Source organism: Paramacrobiotus metropolitanus, unplaced genomic scaffold, assembly GCF_019649055.1.
Source record: "Paramacrobiotus metropolitanus isolate TYO unplaced genomic scaffold, Prichtersi_v1.0 Parri_scaffold0000056, whole genome shotgun sequence".
NCBI classification, from domain to species: domain Eukaryota; kingdom Metazoa; phylum Tardigrada; class Eutardigrada; order Parachela; family Macrobiotidae; genus Paramacrobiotus; species Paramacrobiotus metropolitanus.
This window is the reverse complement of record NW_026570276.1, coordinates 681,586-698,587: the sequence shown is the minus strand read 5'-3', so window position 1 is coordinate 698,587 and position 17,002 is coordinate 681,586. Positions and strand designations below refer to the sequence as shown.

Here is a 17,002-nt window from a genome sequence, read left to right as displayed (position 1 = left end):
CTCTTTGCGTAATATCATTCAGGTGTTCGTGTCGTGGAATCCTTCCTTTGCTTCTTTTACAAGACAGTCCATGCCGGCCGAACTTATCAACCATACTTCCACAAATACATTTATGCTCGCTGCAGAATATGATAGACTCGTAAGACGTAACCGTACACTGTGCAATATCTGGTTGTTAACGTTCGTAAACGTTTTTGTCAAATAAATTCTGTGTATGTAAGAAATAGACCGCAGGTATAACCAGCTGAAGAAATGTGTCCAAACAAGTACCCAAAGTGACCAAAACCTGAGGGAATCCGAAATACGTGGATACATAAGCTGTGCGCTGTTAGAAACTAATTAAAATGATTCTTAATTGACACCGTAAACACTGCAGACTAAACGACATATTTTTTGTATAAAGTACGAATTGGCAGGAAATCGGTTATTTCCGAGGGTGCCGAACTGCAAATCCTCCGGACGGACAACAAGCAAGCCTGGACACTGGTGAAGCGCGTCCCTGGCGGCCGTAGTTTCTCTAATAGCTACCCCTCCTCCGTGGCTCAGCTGAAAACCCGCGTCAGTTCTAACAAGACGCAGCTGAAAATTACATACTTTGGCGATGGAGCCATTTCCGAGTACTACAGATATGAGCTGGAGATCGACTATGTCGTATTGATCGGTGCGCTATTCCGAAGGAATGTGATGTGTTAGTGCTTCCGCATTCAAATTCCGTCGGTTAAAAACTTATTCTGTTCATGCTACGAATACATATACCTATTTTTAAAGCATATCTTGCATATAACCATGTGTCCACGCAAGCACTCTGTGTGCCTGCAGTGGGCCGGTTTGATGGTGATTTCGTAGAGGTTTAAGGCGCCTTCGTAGAATTAAACCTCGACGAAATCAGTCAAATCACCATTAACCATCAGACACGTTGTGCGCATTAAATGCGCTCAAACGTGTCATATAGTAAATTTATTTAAGTATGGAACCAGTATCTCTCAATTGTAAAAACTTGTAAGTTTTGATTTGAGTTTTGATTTGAGTTTTGTTTAATTTTTTTTAAAGAAACTTTTACGCTCCCCTACGTTTCGTAAAGCATATTTTGCCATTTTTAAGGCTGGTTGCTGAAGTACTGATGGGTGATGAGTATGAACAACATCACTTGTGCAGATAACAATAGTCCGACTGGAGTACGGTGTGCAGCGCTGGACGGTTACATTCACGAAGACCTGGCCTGCAGTGACGAGGATCGCCTGACGTGTCCCAGCGATTACTTCGACACTGCTGCTCTCAATCCAGCTACCGGTTTCGGTGCTTGCGGTACGAGATGTCTGCACTAGTTGATGCTTGCTACTGTAGTAAATAACACCTACAGCTATAGCCAGAGTGTAGTAGATTGAGTTTCCGTCCCATACTACCTCCTATGCATACTACCTCCTATAACGCAAACGATAGGTATTAAAAATCATTAAAGACGAAGAACAAAAAGCGGGGTGGAAAATGCAATATAGAAGCCATAAATTCTTTGGTCGACAAAAACTGGTTACTGCTCAGTATCTCAGATTGTGTATTGTGCTGTTGTGTCACATTGAAGGCCTGCTTCTCCGTTTTTCTTCGGAAGAACTTTGTGTTCGACCAGAATACAGAAATTGCTATTTTTTGCATACCATACTTTTTTAATGGTACATCTCTGAATACTATTCTTGATGCACTAATGTCAGTATTTTATGGGTTTTTTGTGGAAATTACTAGGGCTGAACAGTGGTGAAATCGTCGGCATCGTTATCGACTGCGGATTTGGTGTGTTATTTCTCGGCATCGGCTGCGCGATTTGGAACAAGAGAAAGGACTGTTTTCTGTGCCCACAAGAGAATCGCTAATGCGATAATACAAAAAATGTTAATTACTTCGATATCCGATCTGCAAATTTATTTTGTGCACTTTATTTAGCTTCACGCTGGACAGCACGTGCAACTGTGATCAATATTAATGCGTGTTATTTGAAAACAGTACGCCATTTACATAACGGCTTAAACTCTGGCAAGACTGAGTGACGATTGTGCAACCCGAAATTCAAACCCGAAACCCGAAATTCAAATCGACAATAAGTTGTCTTAATAGAAGAAATAGCGTTAAGGAAACTGTATTGTGGCATGTGAGTGGCCAGAAACGACAATAGAAGTATTCTCAAAAGCCTCTACAGAAAATTAACAATTGTCAGCTTTAACACTGAACTCTAAACAGTTTGAGGCATTAAGCACATTTCTCAAATGTCCCGTTTGTAACAAACGAAAAAAACAGATGTGGAATGTGCTTTTAAAGTTCGTACTGTAATGGAACAACCCTACAAAGATAATTATGAATCATGCCAGAGTATTCTGTTCAGTCAGGGTGCGAGTCCACCATAAAAAAAAAACAATGGAAAACCCTATTATTAATGTTCGTACTGCACTTTTGTAACCTGATCGGCGAGTGAAAGAAAGCATCTGAAGGGAAGAGACCCGGCACATGGTACCAGTTTGATCTGCATGCCGAAAACTTTCGCTTTCGCACTCCTAAACAACTTTCTAAAAATGTCTTATGGCATATAGCCAATTTTAACGGCGTGTAGTCAAAAGATTTGTATACATTTGCGTGAAAACCGTTTATTTGCCCAACATCCGGTTCGGGAGCTATGGGTATAAGAAAATTCCCGTACGTTTTAACGCATTTACGTGCCCAAAGGCCCAAAAGTCTCATTATGGACCCATCTTCCAATTTTGTATGAGAACGTACATGAGGATGAAGATCGTTCTTACACGGAATCAGGGTTCAAACTTTTTCAGTTTTAAAATGCATTTTAAAATTTTTGAAATTCGTTTTAAAACCTGAAAGACATGCTAGGACAAAGGATCACTGTAAAAACGATGTTCATGCTTAAGTGCATTTCCTGCTGAATTTGAGAAAGATCGGTCCATAATGAGAATCTGGAACTCCTGAATGCATTTGAACTTTTTTGAATTTTCTGAAAGCCATAATTCTTGTACCGGATGTTGCGCGCACCAATGGTTTTCGCGCCAGTATATATAAATCATGTGGCTACATGATGTCATAAGCTAATGCAAAAAGGTGTTCGGGAGTGCAAGTACTCGGATTTCGCACCATGTGCAGAAGTACTAGGCCACTTCCTTGGAGGATGAAAGTATTTATGGGTACCGCGTTTGCTTAATGTGAATGCACTATTTCGCTCCATTCTGATAACATATTGTTATATATAAAAGAGATAAACTGTGTTAGCGGATGATTTAAATTACTACCAGAATCCAAACTTGATAGTAATTTACAGCTTCTAACAAATATTCATTAAAACGGCTATCTCTCCTGTAGTTTTTAAATTGCCGAATCTCATCTGGCCATTTCTGGGAGCAAATTTTTCGAAATCTTTGGTACGAGTATAGAACATTTTTTAGAAAGCATTGCACGTGAGGCTTGGTTATAAAATGATTATGCATTGTATTTACGCTGTCTAAAAGACAATGAGATTTCCTTGACGGTTAATTTGGGGCCTATGGATTAACTATCTTATATTAAGAAGAGTCAGCAGTCTGTTTTTACTGTTTAAACTTTCAATAATTTTAATTAGTTTCTACCAGCGCAAGCTTATTGTTATGTGAACTGGCCATTGCCGAATTAAAAGTATACTATCTTATGTCACAACAATTACAATAAAATTTTAAATAATTTTAATTTGCGTATGAACTATCAATGCAACAGCGACTACGCATTCAAAATAGTTATGATTGAAGACATTGTGATTATTAACTGGGAAGTACTTACTATAACCAGAAAGTGGATCAAAGACTACAGCGGTTGCGAATCAGCTGACTACTATTAGCGGCCGGAATGAAATTTAAAATGTGCAGAATGGGCGCAAATAATTTTGGGGATATATATGAGCGAAGTTCAACTGGTGGCTGTTCAGGTAAAAACTAAAAGAATTTCTTAGAAAACTGCTCAAAAAACAAAACCTTTTTGGAGTAAAAATTTCACATTTTTAATGTCCAAGGTTCTTTTCAGTCTGCGCATCGGAAATACTTAAATGTACACATAAAAATTGTGAAATCATGGATAGCTGAGAGCCTGAGAGTAGTTATTTGTCAGTGGGGTATAAACGAAGCTTGGATTAATTGTCCTTTTGTCATTACTGTATTTGACGGTGAAATTGAATTATTTTACGCTTCATTTTTTTGCAACAATCAGTTTTTGCAGTAATGAAAATGATTTCACAGTTTTGTAGTAAGTATTCCAACGTTGACTTAATCCGCGCAGTTTGCGCGGGGTGTACTAGTTAATCGGACATACTGTACATAGCTGGTATTTCATGATTGTGTTAGAGCAAATTTGTAATGTCCAAAATTACCCCAAAGCCCAAATCAATGAAATCAGATCGGGAAAGAACTGAAAAATAAATGTGAACAGCAACAAATATTGATCAGAAAGTGTGAAAATGTTGGCATAATTAGATACTCCTCACTTTTTACGGATAGGCGCAATTTATGGTTTTGCCTTAAACCCGGTCGCCGGTAACGGCCGGTTTAATCCAATTATCCGCGCGATTGAATCCGAATCAACAGTCCGTTAAAAGTACGAGAATTTTATCTCGACGTTCTATGAATCTCATCCAGATTAGCAGAAAGCGCCTGGGTTGGTCGACTCGATTCTCCAATTGTTCCTGTGGAGCGGAGCGGTTTATAAGTTAGTAAGTTATTTATTAATGCTGGATGAATATTCAGCATTCCGCTTACTGCCGCGCAAATATTTAACTGGGTAGGTATTGTTTATTTACAAGAATACCTTGAAATGACACAGTGGTGGTATGCGCATCTTGTGGCAATGGTCGCAGAGAGCGATCTGAGATTTTCGATTCCGAGTTAACCATTGGTGATATCCGCTTTTGTGATAAATTTTAGTTAGCATGACGTGTAACCTAGAGGGAGACAGCAGTCTTCAAGTAAAGTATACTCGATTTTTATTGATTTGGAGTCTAGTGCAAAAAAACTTTTTTTAGCGCCTGAACGTTTAAATTTTAAAACCACAAACCATAGGTTAGTTATTTTTAGCAGTTAAACTGAAAGGGGTGACTAGCACCCGGTTTTGTTATGGACAACGCTACACTTGACATTTATTCGTCCGCACCATCCTTTCGCGTATCCGACAACCATGATGTGAACATGCTCAATGAAAGTCATGTAAGATAGAGAGGAAGGTTTTCTGTCCAATGCAACGAGTACAGACTGTACATTGTCACCTTGTTTTTATACGATCCGTCAAGTGCACAATGCGTACCTTGCTTGTCGAGCTGCATATTTTTGCCTGCTAATCCTGTGCGCCGTGGGCAATGCGCCCAATCTGGTGGTTCTCCTGCGCACTCAGTGACGGAAATGGTTACCCCTTATTTTAGTCTGTTCTTTGTAAATCCCTTGTATTTACTTTATCCTTTTAATGGATTAAATTGGTTAACAAAAAAAGCTAAGGTGAAGCACAAGCTTGCCCGGTAATTTCCTCCGTAAAGGTGCTGCTAGCACGAAGTTGCGCTAAAAGCGATGACCACTTCACTACGTTTATCGCGATGCCTAAATGCGCTCCGCAGTTAAATTGCCAGTTACTGCGCCAACTTACGAGAAACGGCGGCACAGATAAAAATATGCTGAAATGCAAAGCCAGTGGGCGGCAAAGGTGAATGTAGGCCGCCCCAAATAAATCAGTAAATACTTCCTCAGTAAATATCCTAAAAACAGAACAGCAGGGAGTAGTTGCGCATTAATAGTTAATAGTCAGCAACCTCTAGGGCTATCGATGAAACTGGATATTCTTCGATTTACAGATGAGTGCGGAAATGCTCAGTTTTCCGTCGCCAGTTCGTTCCATGGAATTGCGCGGGGCCTATCGCCCACGACAACATCATCATCCCGGCATGGAACCAGGTTCATCCTGTTGAGCAGTACACAAATGATTTGCCGCTGCCTTGCACCCCCTTCTTATCCCAATAGTAGGCCGTAACAAATCCAGGTCGGACGCTTTGACAAAGTAATATACAGTATCTGAAGCAACGGCTGATCACCACCTGGTTTAAATTTTTTTCCTAATAAAGCAAGTGCAAATGTTTTGCCATAAGTTCTTAATTATGAAGTTGTGTTCTGTGCCAATTCACCTTGAAGCAATAACCCGACACCGAACTTAAAATGGAAAATGTTACAGATGTTATTTCTTTGTCCACATCATTCTTCAGCGTAGCTAATAATACAGATTTAGGTGTGCTTAATGAAGATCATGCGGAGAATATCCATGGATTTGCCGCACCAAAGCATTACCTTTTTACGGACAGCCAAGTGCACGACGCGTACCTTGCGTGTCGAGCTGTATATTTTTGCCTGTTGATCTTCTGCACCGTGGGCAATGCGTCCAATCTGGTGGTTCTCATACGCAGTGCGCCGGCCTGGAAGACATCGGCATGCCATTATTTAATTGGCACGGCTGTTGCTGATTTAGCAGCACTGTAAGACATCAAACAATTACACGCTTGAGCGAGGTGTTTGCCAATTTGAAAATTCACTTTTAAGCGTTAAAGCGCACGTTAAAATCCATGACACAGTTCGTCGTATTCGACTGTAACCTTTCTGTATAGGGCAACTTGTCGATTTCTTTTGCAGGTGGCTCGGTCTATCCAAATTTTTGTCGGGTCAGCATTTAATAAATACTAACATCGGGTCAGCACACTCGCTCATTGTTCCATGGTTTTCCGATGCTTCGATGAGCTTATCCGACTGGTAAGATTCTCAGAATTGGAAACAGCGTAAAATGGACTCCACGGTTGCCCTTTTAGGATCCTGGTTGTGTTCTCCTGGGAGCGACTGCTTGTGATTATAAGCCCGTTCGGCTTTCGATCCCTCCAACGGGTTACCACGGCGCGCTTGATTATTGGTGTTCTCCTTATCTTTTCACTGGCATGCCACATGTTCAACTTTGTATACCATTACTTTCCTTTCCAACACGACTTCAGCAGCAATGTCGACGATACTCCTGCATGGTTCCCTACATGGCACAAGATAAACAAGATAGGACTGGTATGTAGCTGCCAAAAACAGAGAACGAACTGCCATTTTTATGTGAGGTGAAAGTGCCTAAGGTCTATAGATAATCTGCACAAGAAGTTTCGCCTAGAAAATGTTAATTGCTATGAATATCGCTGGGTGTAATGATCGGCTCTCTATAAAATGTAGCAGTTGTGTCATTCTTGCAGATTACTGTGCGCATCCTGACGTTTGGGCTAATCCTGATTCCTAATATACTTCTGATTATCTTCCTTTCTCGCCAACGACAATCGCAAGTGCCCAAGAGTTGCCGCTTGCAGATCAGAACTACCGATGAGGCGTTCGCGTCCACTTCTGACAACCAGCCTTTTTCTCAACATGCAGCCAACGTAATCTTGTTGAGTAGCGCGCTGCTCTATCTCATCTCGCACACTCCAAAGTTTGTAGACTTCTGTGTGCAGGTGCTACCGTATCGTCTCGACTTCGTATTCATACATGATTATACCTTGAAAAACTTCATGGAGCCGATTATCCTTGTAACAACATACATGGGTTATTCGCTGAATGTCTACGTGTATTTGACAACTGAACTCCAGTATCGCCGCCGTTTTGTGGAATTTGTCGTTCGTCCTGTGTTCGGCCCATGCTGCCCCAGCGTGTTAACAAAAGGAAACAATGAACAACGTACTGAATGTGTGGAGGTCACCGCGCTTATGTCAAAGGACACCGCACAACCATAACAGCGCTTGCTTCGTTTTTTTATGAGTCTAATGTTCGCTTAATAAACCGTTAATATTTTAAAAACAAGTTGAATTCATTGAAAATTCATTTTGGTAATGAACTACATGCAGTGTAAACATTTTCGCACCGCTTCCTTTTGAAACCATGGGACTATGGGGACCGCCGGCTATCGCGATTATTAATGAGCTAGGACAAAGACTTCAGCATCATACTGGAGAATTTCTGCGACAACGACTATCACTAGAAATTCAAAGGGGGAATGCGGCATCTGTACTCGGAACATTGGGCGAAGCGGATAAATTGAATGAGATTTATTTGTTAAAATTACGTGTTGGTTTTTTTCTCATATTATGTAAAAAATTTACTGTAGAAAATGCTCAGAAAAAAAATGAGTATACTCAATAAAGTTGATCATCGTGTTAACAACAAATCCAATAAAATGCATTGCCAGGTCTACGTTACTAAGCTAAGTATCATATCATAAATTCCAACAGATTGGGAATACTAAGACACTGTTATGACGGTAATGTTAATAAGGAAGTTTAGCGTTATCGATGGCGACATGGATCCAGGGTCCGCTGTGTGTACAAATTGCACAAGTTTGGAGACCCTTTAAAGCAGTCGATCGATCATAATAATGCATCTATTTTATAACAGAATACTTACATTTGTTTTGTATTTCTTTTAAGCTACGGCGATTATCTACATTTTTAACAAGCCTACAATCATTACAATAATATATTAAGCCGATGCCTGTAGCCGGCGGTGGACAGTGGATGTTCAATGAATTAAATTGAGACCAAAGAAGCAAAAAAATCTGAAAAAATATAATAAAACCCAAAATACATAACAGACAGTAACAACCGAAGGTGTACTCTGTAACTGAACTGTTCAGCGTTAACTCATAATTAGGTGCGATGTGCAGAATACAGATGAAAGTCGTGTTGATACGGCAGCAAAATCCAGCTATTTTTGTCGTGTTAACGATTCTTGGGCAGACAGAGAAAACAGTCCTTTCTCTTGTACCAGATAATACCGAAAATGATGAAAAATAGCACACCAAATGCGCAGCCGATGGCGATGCCAAAGATATCAGGACTGTTCAAGCCTGAAAATGTGCACAATAATCGTTAACATAAAGCGGATTATCGCAAGTGAAAAAGCCATCTCTGCACCAAGATCGCAGCAGAACATTAATAACAATTTTTTTATACCGATAGGATTTAGGACAATAATTAGTTTACATCAACCATAAGACCGTTGCGCCAAACTACAGCAGAGTCGACGGACCCATTAGTCGCAAGTCGCAACTTAAAATAATACTGAGCCTTTCTTCCCTTCATGCTGCGTCACATTTGTCGCACATGTGCATGCTGTGTCTGTGGTTGCACAATGTTAGTCTTTTATTTACTATCAACTCAAATCACAGTGGTCACGAACTTCGCTAACGGTGGCCACATTAGTACGGCATAATGCTCTCAATCCAGCAAAAAAAACGATTTTTTCAATACCGTTCATAGCACTGCAGCTTGCATCATACAAGCTTTGCCTGCGGGCTTTGAACAGAATCGCTCGTCAGTAGGCAGAATACGAGGTATGGGAACGCGTGGCCAAATCGCTTTAAACTGTACGAGGACGAGCTTAGTACATGTGATAGACAAAAAAACTAGCGAGAGAATCTGATAACCATGCCCGGCCCGTGCAACACGGGCAACCACCCAGGTTTGTCAGTGCTGGTAAACACATCACATTTAATACAAATAATCACCCCAGTAATACCGCACACTTTATTTCTTACAGTAAAACTTTGACTTTGTAGAACCACATGTGAAATTTCAGAGGACTCACTTTTTACCCATTCTGAAAGATTTTGCGGAGAACCAATTATAAACAAAGTTATAAAACCAAAACAAAACTCGCATTTAAATTTTAATACGAGTGTGCGTTACAGTAAATGGCAGGCCGTGTTCAGCTAACGGCTGCGTGACGGCGCGCGGCTACCGCCAGCCTAAGGTGGCTGACAGTGTTGCACAGCACGCAAATGGTTATCAGATTCTCTCGCTAGTTTTTTTGTCTATCACATGTACTAAGCTTGTCCTCGTATACGGAATACAGTGTGAGGGAAACTCATTATTATCCTGAATTGCTCATTGCGGGTTAATACGGTCTACGAGTAGAAACTATGCAAATCTCGTACCGCAAGCACCGAATCCAGTGGCTGGATTCCGATTGACGGTGTCGTAGTAGTCGCTGGGGCATGTCAGACGATCATCTTCTCTGCAGACGACATCAGATAGAACGGAAGCGCCCAGCGCTTTACACCATACTTCAATCGTGCCATAGTTATCTGCACAGAAAACAGCGATAGTAAATTGGTCGAATAATGTTGTTGACTGTTACCAAATTCAACCGGTTTTAAGCATGCAAAGTTGCAAACTCTAGCAAACTCTTTTTGCGTTAGAGGATATGACCTGCGGCAGATCATCTGCCGATGGTACCAGTTACGGACGCCCTACGCACCCACTAAAACTTTCGCTTTTGCGCGCTCCCAAACATTTTTTCACCTCCTTTATCTGTTTATTCTGCAGCCGATTAATTTGTGTACGTTGGCCTGCCCGTCACTTCTTCGAGCAGAATTCCATTTCTTACTTATGGCGATTGTGATGGTAAACAATTCTAAACTCATTTGGAAAGTTTAAATTACTGGGTAGAATGGTGAAACTGCAGTTTCATGTTACAAACAATCGAATCGGATGTAGCGAAGAAGCCTATACGTGGAAGCGTTATAAATGTCACGTTCTTGTTAGAAGAACAGCATACCGCTCAGTACGGTGTAGTCAATCTCCAGTTCGTAATGACTAGAGTTCGTTTCATGACGACTTCCATCGCCAACGTACAGAAATCTCAGCTGTGTCTTTTGTGAGGAGATCCGGGTTTTCAGCTGGGCCACGGAAGTGGGATACGAGTTGGCTGGACTTGGACCGCCGGGGATGATCTTCGCCGTAGTCCAATCCGTGCCGTTGTTCGTCCGGAGGATGTGCAGGGAGGCGCTTTCAGGGATGTTCGATTTCCTATGAACCCTTACCGGTTTATTTTGATCATTCTAAGTGAAGCTTCTTTAACCGCTCCTTCATCAAGCTAATGCCGGTTTCAAATACCATGGGGGCACATTTTGAAATGTATCTCGTACCGTCAGGGTTTCCCGGCACATTTCGCCGAAGACAACCGGTCGTATGACATTATTTTGATAGCAAACATTTCGCAGCAAATTCAAATCGCCGCGTGACGTTTCGGGATGTTTAGCCGCCGGAACATTACGCCTTAAGGCACTCCGTCCCGGGGTCATTTCGACGTCTATTAGACAAATAGTTTATGAGGCTTACAATACCTTCCAAAAAAATATAGCAAATTTAGAAAGCTCGGAAATGAATGCCTCAAGACCAATCGCGTTCGCGTTCCGGCATCTTGCGGTAAAATGTCGCGCGAATTTCAGTGCGGCGGAAAGTCGCACTGCCAAGTTCCGAAATATTAAATGTTCACGAGTAATCCGTAGTATTTTGGGAAATGTTTACCTTATCTTGCATCATCCCAGTATTCTGCTGCGTGAAACGTCTTCTTCGTTAATTTTTTATGCACTGGTTAATGAGCCCTCACATTCACTGCTGAGATGGTGAAATTGTTCCCAAAATGGCCCCCTTAGCCCAATGCCATGGCCACCGATGAAATCTTCTATGACTTTAGATAGAAAGCTTAAGCATGACTTCTACAGGTAAAGTTATGGTTTGACCTAACAAAGCATTTTCGAAACATTTTTGGTCTAAGGTCTTATTATTTTGTCACAAGAGAAGCGAGTGCTGACCTGATATTCATATACCACGTTGGCAGAACTCGGCAGTTAACAGCACTGATGTTCGTGGCGATGTGGACGGTGCAGTTGCCGGTCGGAAAAGTGCCGTAGCGCAGTGTCCCGGACGAGATGAAGTCTTTTTCATAGGGGCAGCCCAGCTCTACGGTCTGACCGCACTTACGGTCCATTTCAACTAAAAACACAACACCAATTTATGTGTAGATAACATTTACTCGGTAAAAGGCTGTAATATGTTTTACAATGAAAACGTTAATCGTTAGCAATTCCGTCTCATTTCACCATAATGCTCCAACCAGTTGAAAAACGGTTCACCCATGTGGAGCTGCATTCGTGCCAGACCTGGGCCGTCATGGAAAATTCACTTTAGGAGTTACAGGGAGCGTGCGAGTTACACTATCTAATATCCATGCAAGCAAATTGAGTTTTGAGTTACACCGCACCGCGAGTAATGCTGCACTACCATTTAAAGTACAAGCATTTTATTGATTTTATGAGCCCGACAACCGCGAAAAAGGAAAAGCGCTCTTACAGTTAGCAGCACGAAATGCAGCAGTCAGTCCGGCAGACAAAAAAACGGCAATGCCGGATATGGGATTTATTAAGCACTTCATGTTGCACACGAATTTCTGTGTGAGTGAACCAAGCAAATCAAAACAAAAACGCTGAAAATGAACTAGGCATTGAGGATTCGGGGGCATAGACGTTTCGCTTCCACCTTGGCTTGTTACAAGTGTATTTACTTGTAGGCTGGAAAAATTATTGTCCGAGCAACGATTGACTATTTAAAAATGAAGCGTTATTTATTCTTCGAATAATTGCCGCATTTACAGTAGCCTGCCATTATCAACCAGTTAAATCAATAAAATGAAACAGTAAAGCAATTTCTGTATTACTCACGACGCTCATCAGAAGAACGTTTGTGAATGCCGCTGTAGGCAATAGCCCGGTATGATTGAGTAGCGAGGCTAAGCGATCGAGGAAACCGAAGATCACCAACGTTCGCAGTCAGGTAATATCAACCTCAGCTAATAACTTAACTGGCTGAAAATGTACGACAAAGATGCGCTCGTGCAACGTCGGTAGATAACGGCCTAATCTAGCTTGTGGCGGTGGCGGCCTGTCTGAAGTTTTCTTCCTAATGTTTACTTTGTCGCTTGGCTCGGTATTCACACAATCGAGAATTGTGGACTACTACAATGCCCATTTAAATACCAAAGTAAACATTTTTACTGCGAAGTAAACAATAGAATTTCACTGGTTGTTTTGATTCCAAGTGCCGAACTTCATTCCAATAGTCACCCTTGGAATAAGAATTTAAAAATTCACGCTGATTGCCGGCAACGATAACAAAATTTGCATGGGCACGTAGCCTCCACGATTCTGTTCGTGAATATTATCCCTCGTTAAAAATGTTCACACCGTAAACGGTGAACATCCGAACAATCTTGCCGGCTACATGTGTTTGCATAGAAGCCAGACTTGTTTGATCGGCGAAAATGATTCTCAAAGGCAAACGGCTTCTCTGAGACTTAAGCCGTGTGGCCCCTGCTGAAGTTTCTCAACAATTAAAAAGAAAATAGACAGAGCAACTACAGTACTGCGGCTTCAGTTTAACTTATTTTGGTTTGAGGGACTTCATTGCCGCAGTGTTTCATTAGGCCCTGTAGAACATTAATATCCTAAAATAATACTCAATTAGATATCCCGCTATTGTCAAAGTGTGCAAAAAGAAACCCGGCATGGTTCATACCATTGTCGGCGCGCAATGGCATGTACAGACTGTACCTCTTCGAACAAAGGTGGTCTTACTGGAGGAGTAAACGAACAGCCAGTCGACACATCATTACCTGTGGCAGCAATAACTTTACCAAAACAGCCAGCTTTAGCATTTGCCCTTATAATAGCTGCGCTCCTGTCTACTAGTGCTCTGTTTGGTGCACTTTTCTCGCATGGTAGGACCTTTAAGCGTAGTTTGATTTGTATGCAACGTTCTGCTGTGTAGATTAATTACTGTCGAAATCAAATTCAAACAGACGTGTACTGGGATATAATTCACCAAAAACTGAGTCATTGTTGTACAAGAAAATTCCATCATCCCTGCCATGGAATTTCCTTGTACAACAATGACCAAGTTTTTGGCGAAATATACTACAGACGGTAAGTAAATCTGCTTGCAGGTAAATTAGCCAGCCTTTTGATGTTAATAATATAGTAGGAATTCTATCATAGCGAAGATGTTTTGGTTTGGACTTTGGAGGCTTCGTTTGAACTTCAGAGCAGTTGGTGCATATGCACCACAACAAACTGAACAAAGTGATTATTATGACATCCAACACGAAATCGAGAAATCGTCGTAGTTATTCAAAAGCGTTACTACGAGTATTGTTCCGAAGTGGCCATTGACCGCTTTTTGCTCATCTCCATGCCTTCAGTCTGCCCTTCTGGGTTTTCACTGGAGGACTTTGTGGGGAAGCAGAGGGACCAGACTGGACGAGCCACCAGTGTAATAAACCGGCGCCGATAGTGACTTTCGCTTAACAAATAGACGTAGAAATTCAACGAATATCCCATGTACATTGTTACAACGATAATTGGCTCCATGAGGTCATTCAAGCTACCATCATTGACGTATATAAAGTCGACGTCATACGGTAGAGCCGAAGCACACAAGTCGAAAAACTTGGGGGCACGCGTGATGAGGTAAAGCAGTGCACTGCTCAGCAGGATGATGTTGATTGCGTGCTGGGATGACCCGGACGAGGTTTTGCTGGCAGACGTTGCCACGGATGTTTCACTGTTAGCCTCCTGTAATCGACGCATGGCACCCAAATCGGATCGTCGTTGGCGAGAAATTAGAAGGATCAGCATTGCACTCGGAATAAGGATCAACAAAAACGTCAGCATGCGCATAACAATCTGCAAAAATATTAGATATGGTGAATTTACACACACTTTGGTAAGAAATAAGTTTTCGGTTGACTAGAGTAGCAGTTAATTCGTCTGATCTGCATAAGCTTTTATTTCGATTTACTTGAAAACATTCAGAAGGTTAATATTTTGGATTAAGGCTTCTGTCGCCGGCAAAAATTTTAACATGTTAAGGTTTAACGAGAAAAATTTTTTTTCTCGAGGTTTAACGAGAAATAAATATATTTTTTTCTGAAATGGATTTTTATCAATTGCAAAAACAATACAACAACACAACAAAAACAGTGCAACGACTGTAATCGTTGACACCAATCGCTTCACACGTAAAACTGTAAACATTCACATTCTGGCAGTACCACGCGAACTAGTATAATCCGTTAACCGCTAACATTCACATAGCCAAGTTGCTAACAGCTGTCCTTTCCTTGCTTTAGACTACCACATTCTTCTTACTAATCCGAGTCTGTTAATGCGGCGCCACTCATTGACCCACCACGGATCGGGAATAATGACAGGGCTCGTGAAGTCATGGGTGTACAGAAAGTAATACTGGACAAACTCGAATGAATAGCAGGCCAACGATAGAACCAGGAGAACGACAATCAGCACACGCGCCGTCACAACCCGCTGCAGGAATCCAAATCGATAAACGCTCAGACACACAAGCAGTCGTTCCCAGGAGAACACAACCAAAATCCTAAAAAGTAGTCGTATTCATGGCACACGATGGTAATTGGTATTTTCGCAAACCTTACCAATCGGATAAACACATTGTGGCCTCGGAGAACCACGGAATAATGAGGTTGTCAAACCGGTTGCCGAAGTTCCCGTTTATTCTTTCGTCCGACCAAAACATCCATAAACCGAGCCATCTGAAAAATAACTTGTGTATACCATTTACTTTTATCATTTCATGGAATTTACTGTGGTAAGCCGAAATTAATTAATTTTATGTATTTTAAATTCTTTTCGCTCCTGTCCGAGATCATCGCGTAATGGGCAGCCAAAAAAAGCGGCTTTCATTAACGCGACAAAGCATCGGTTGCGCCAGGAAATGCGGCACCGATGCGCGCGTGTGAGCGCTATGAATGATATTAATTCGCTCATTTTCTTTTTTTTTAGCTTTAATTTGTTTAAAGCAGACCTTCACACATTTTGAGAGTATGGGGGTTGGAATTAAACCGTCATCTTTTTTTGTAAGTAAAGCGCCGATAAGGATTTGTCAAGCCAACCTCAAATTCGAGTTTTAAAGCGTTATTAGAATGCTTAAAGTTTAGAAACCCTCTGTGGTACTTAAAAGATACAGAACATCCATAAGTAGAACCGTAGATGTATGTTCGCCGCACGATACGAGCTGAGACATCAGAACACTATTAAAAGTGTTGGCTCCTCCTTTTTCAATGAGAGAGAACTACAAAATTTCCATAAATTTCGTTCCCGATGGTGGCGATGCCAGATATCTTGAAAGTGTCTTCCTCCTGGCGTCCATAATAACGCAAAACTGGAATACTGTGAATGTCTTTTATCTGTTAACTTACAGCGCAAGCAGATCTGCCACTGCCGCGCCGATCATATAATGGCAGGCGGATGTTTTCCAGGTGGGCGCACTGCGGATTAACACCACTAGATTAAGTCCATTGCCCACGGTGCACAGAATCAACAGGCAAAAGAACACAGCGCGACAAGCCTGATACGCCTCGCGAACTTGCTCTTCGGTGTACAATGATCCCAGAGGATACCATGGGGCGGGAGTCGGATTATCGGTTGAGTTATGCTCAAAATAGCCTTCGCTGGTCACGCTTACATTAGTATTATTAATCACTCCAAACACTGAAGTTGTCAAAGAAAGTGCGATTGCAAAAGTGTCCATGACAGAACCTGTCAGCGCGTTATTCCTTAAGTTCAGACAACCGTGGAGAGTATTGAAAGAAGATTGTTTAATTTTTATTCTATGGTGGCGAGGGTAGCCATTTATAAGTTAGAGTACTGTGTTAGTTTTGTCAATATTGACACAATGGCTGAGACAATAACTGGCATAATCGAGTCACTTTAAAAATAAATATGGGTAAGATTGTGTTGTCGAACATTTGTGCCTTTGCTCTCATTAGTCAATACTGATAAGTAGAATCCCTTGTTCTTTGCGGTGTCAACGCACAATTCGTAAGTACAAAAGCTGTATTATGTACGATGGTTGCAGTATTTGTAAATTTGTGCGCAGTAAAAACAAAGCCGGCATAACGTAATTAAGGCACGTTCACAGTAGAAATATGCGGTATCAAATTTTATTAAAAATGTTAGAGAACGTGGATCAGAGTGAAAGAATCGAAAGCTGTGCGCCTCGACATAAAAAAACTTGCTCACAGATGCACAAGAGAATATTGTGTTTTCTTTCTGGTTTGGGAAAACAAAC

General features: G+C 41.4%; 2 protein-coding genes across 4 annotated transcripts; both read right to left on the bottom strand.

Annotated features, from left to right (window-relative positions):
• Positions 1-8,518: 8,518 nt before the first annotated feature.
• On the bottom strand, positions 8,519-12,689 carry LOC129592844 (uncharacterized). 3 transcript variants are annotated; one of them, XM_055488973.1, is made up of 6 exons: positions 12,562-12,667; positions 12,194-12,442; positions 11,656-11,836; positions 10,617-10,867; positions 9,994-10,143; positions 8,519-8,904 (listed from the first exon to the last, which is right to left on the bottom strand). In XM_055488973.1, the coding sequence occupies exons 2-6, from the start codon at positions 12,360-12,362 to the stop codon at positions 8,777-8,779; spliced, it is 879 nt and encodes a 292-aa protein (XP_055344948.1). In that variant the 5' UTR covers positions 12,363-12,442; positions 12,562-12,667; the 3' UTR covers positions 8,519-8,776. The 3 variants fall into 3 exon arrangements, with proteins under 3 accessions (XP_055344948.1, XP_055344949.1, XP_055344947.1); XM_055488974.1 differs by lacking the exon at positions 12,194-12,442 and having other exon boundaries at positions 12,562-12,689; XM_055488972.1 differs by having other exon boundaries at positions 12,194-12,673.
• A 1,168-nt stretch (positions 12,690-13,857) lies between these two features.
• LOC129592847 (uncharacterized) lies at positions 13,858-16,580 on the bottom strand. The gene is made up of 4 exons (XM_055488980.1): positions 16,131-16,580; positions 15,348-15,464; positions 15,046-15,289; positions 13,858-14,580 (listed from the first exon to the last, which is right to left on the bottom strand). Exons 1-4 carry the CDS (start codon positions 16,460-16,462, stop codon positions 14,038-14,040), a joined length of 1,236 nt encoding a protein of 411 aa, XP_055344955.1. The 5' UTR covers positions 16,463-16,580; the 3' UTR covers positions 13,858-14,037.
• Between the last annotated feature and the right edge of the window lie 422 nt (positions 16,581-17,002).